At 65.0% G+C, this 494-nt stretch overlaps 1 protein-coding gene across 1 annotated transcript in view; it reads right to left on the bottom strand.

Annotated features, from left to right (window-relative positions):
- Window positions 1-494, bottom strand: part of ACVRL1 (activin A receptor type II-like 1) — a 5,817-nt gene that overhangs the window by 273 nt on the left and 5,050 nt on the right. The window contains exon 8 of the mRNA XM_010146777.1: window positions 1-90. This exon is cut by the window's left edge and continues 9 nt beyond it. Within this exon, the coding sequence (XP_010145079.1) occupies window positions 1-90 (90 nt within the window). The remainder of the gene's footprint in view (window positions 91-494) is intronic.

Genomic DNA, 494 nt, shown 5'->3' with positions numbered 1-494 from the left:
GGTCGATGCACACCACCTTCTTCATGTCCTCGAAGCTGGGGTCGCTGGGGACGGCGTCGAAGAAGGGCGGCCGGTACTCCTCCACGATTCCTGTGGGATTGGGGACGGCGTGAGGGCAGTGTTGGGGCGTGGGCTTCACCCCCCCCAACCTGTACATCACGAGGTGGCTGAGAGGGCCAGCACCACTGACCCACACCCTGCTGTGAGGGGTACGTGGGGCCCTGGGAATCGCCGGTGTGATTTGCCCCACTGCACCGGTGGGGATGCTGCTCGTGGGGCGCACGGCCCCAGCTCCAGCTGCACGGTGGGACCTCACTGGGATGGGACTGGGTTGGACTGGCTCCAGCACTGGCTCTAGCACTGCTGGAGGCTCCAGCACTAGCAATAAATAGTCGAGCACCAGTCCTATCGTGAACAACAGCTCCAGCACCAGCTCGCGGCACCGATGCCACCTCACAGCCCCGCATCTCCAACCCGCAGCCCCATGGCGAGCC

This window comes from Eurypyga helias, unplaced genomic scaffold (assembly GCF_000690775.1).
Source record: "Eurypyga helias isolate BGI_N326 unplaced genomic scaffold, ASM69077v1 scaffold18092, whole genome shotgun sequence".
Taxonomy (NCBI): domain Eukaryota; kingdom Metazoa; phylum Chordata; class Aves; order Eurypygiformes; family Eurypygidae; genus Eurypyga; species Eurypyga helias.
The sequence above is the reverse complement of the archived record's forward strand: the minus strand, read 5'-3'. Positions and strand labels throughout refer to the sequence as shown.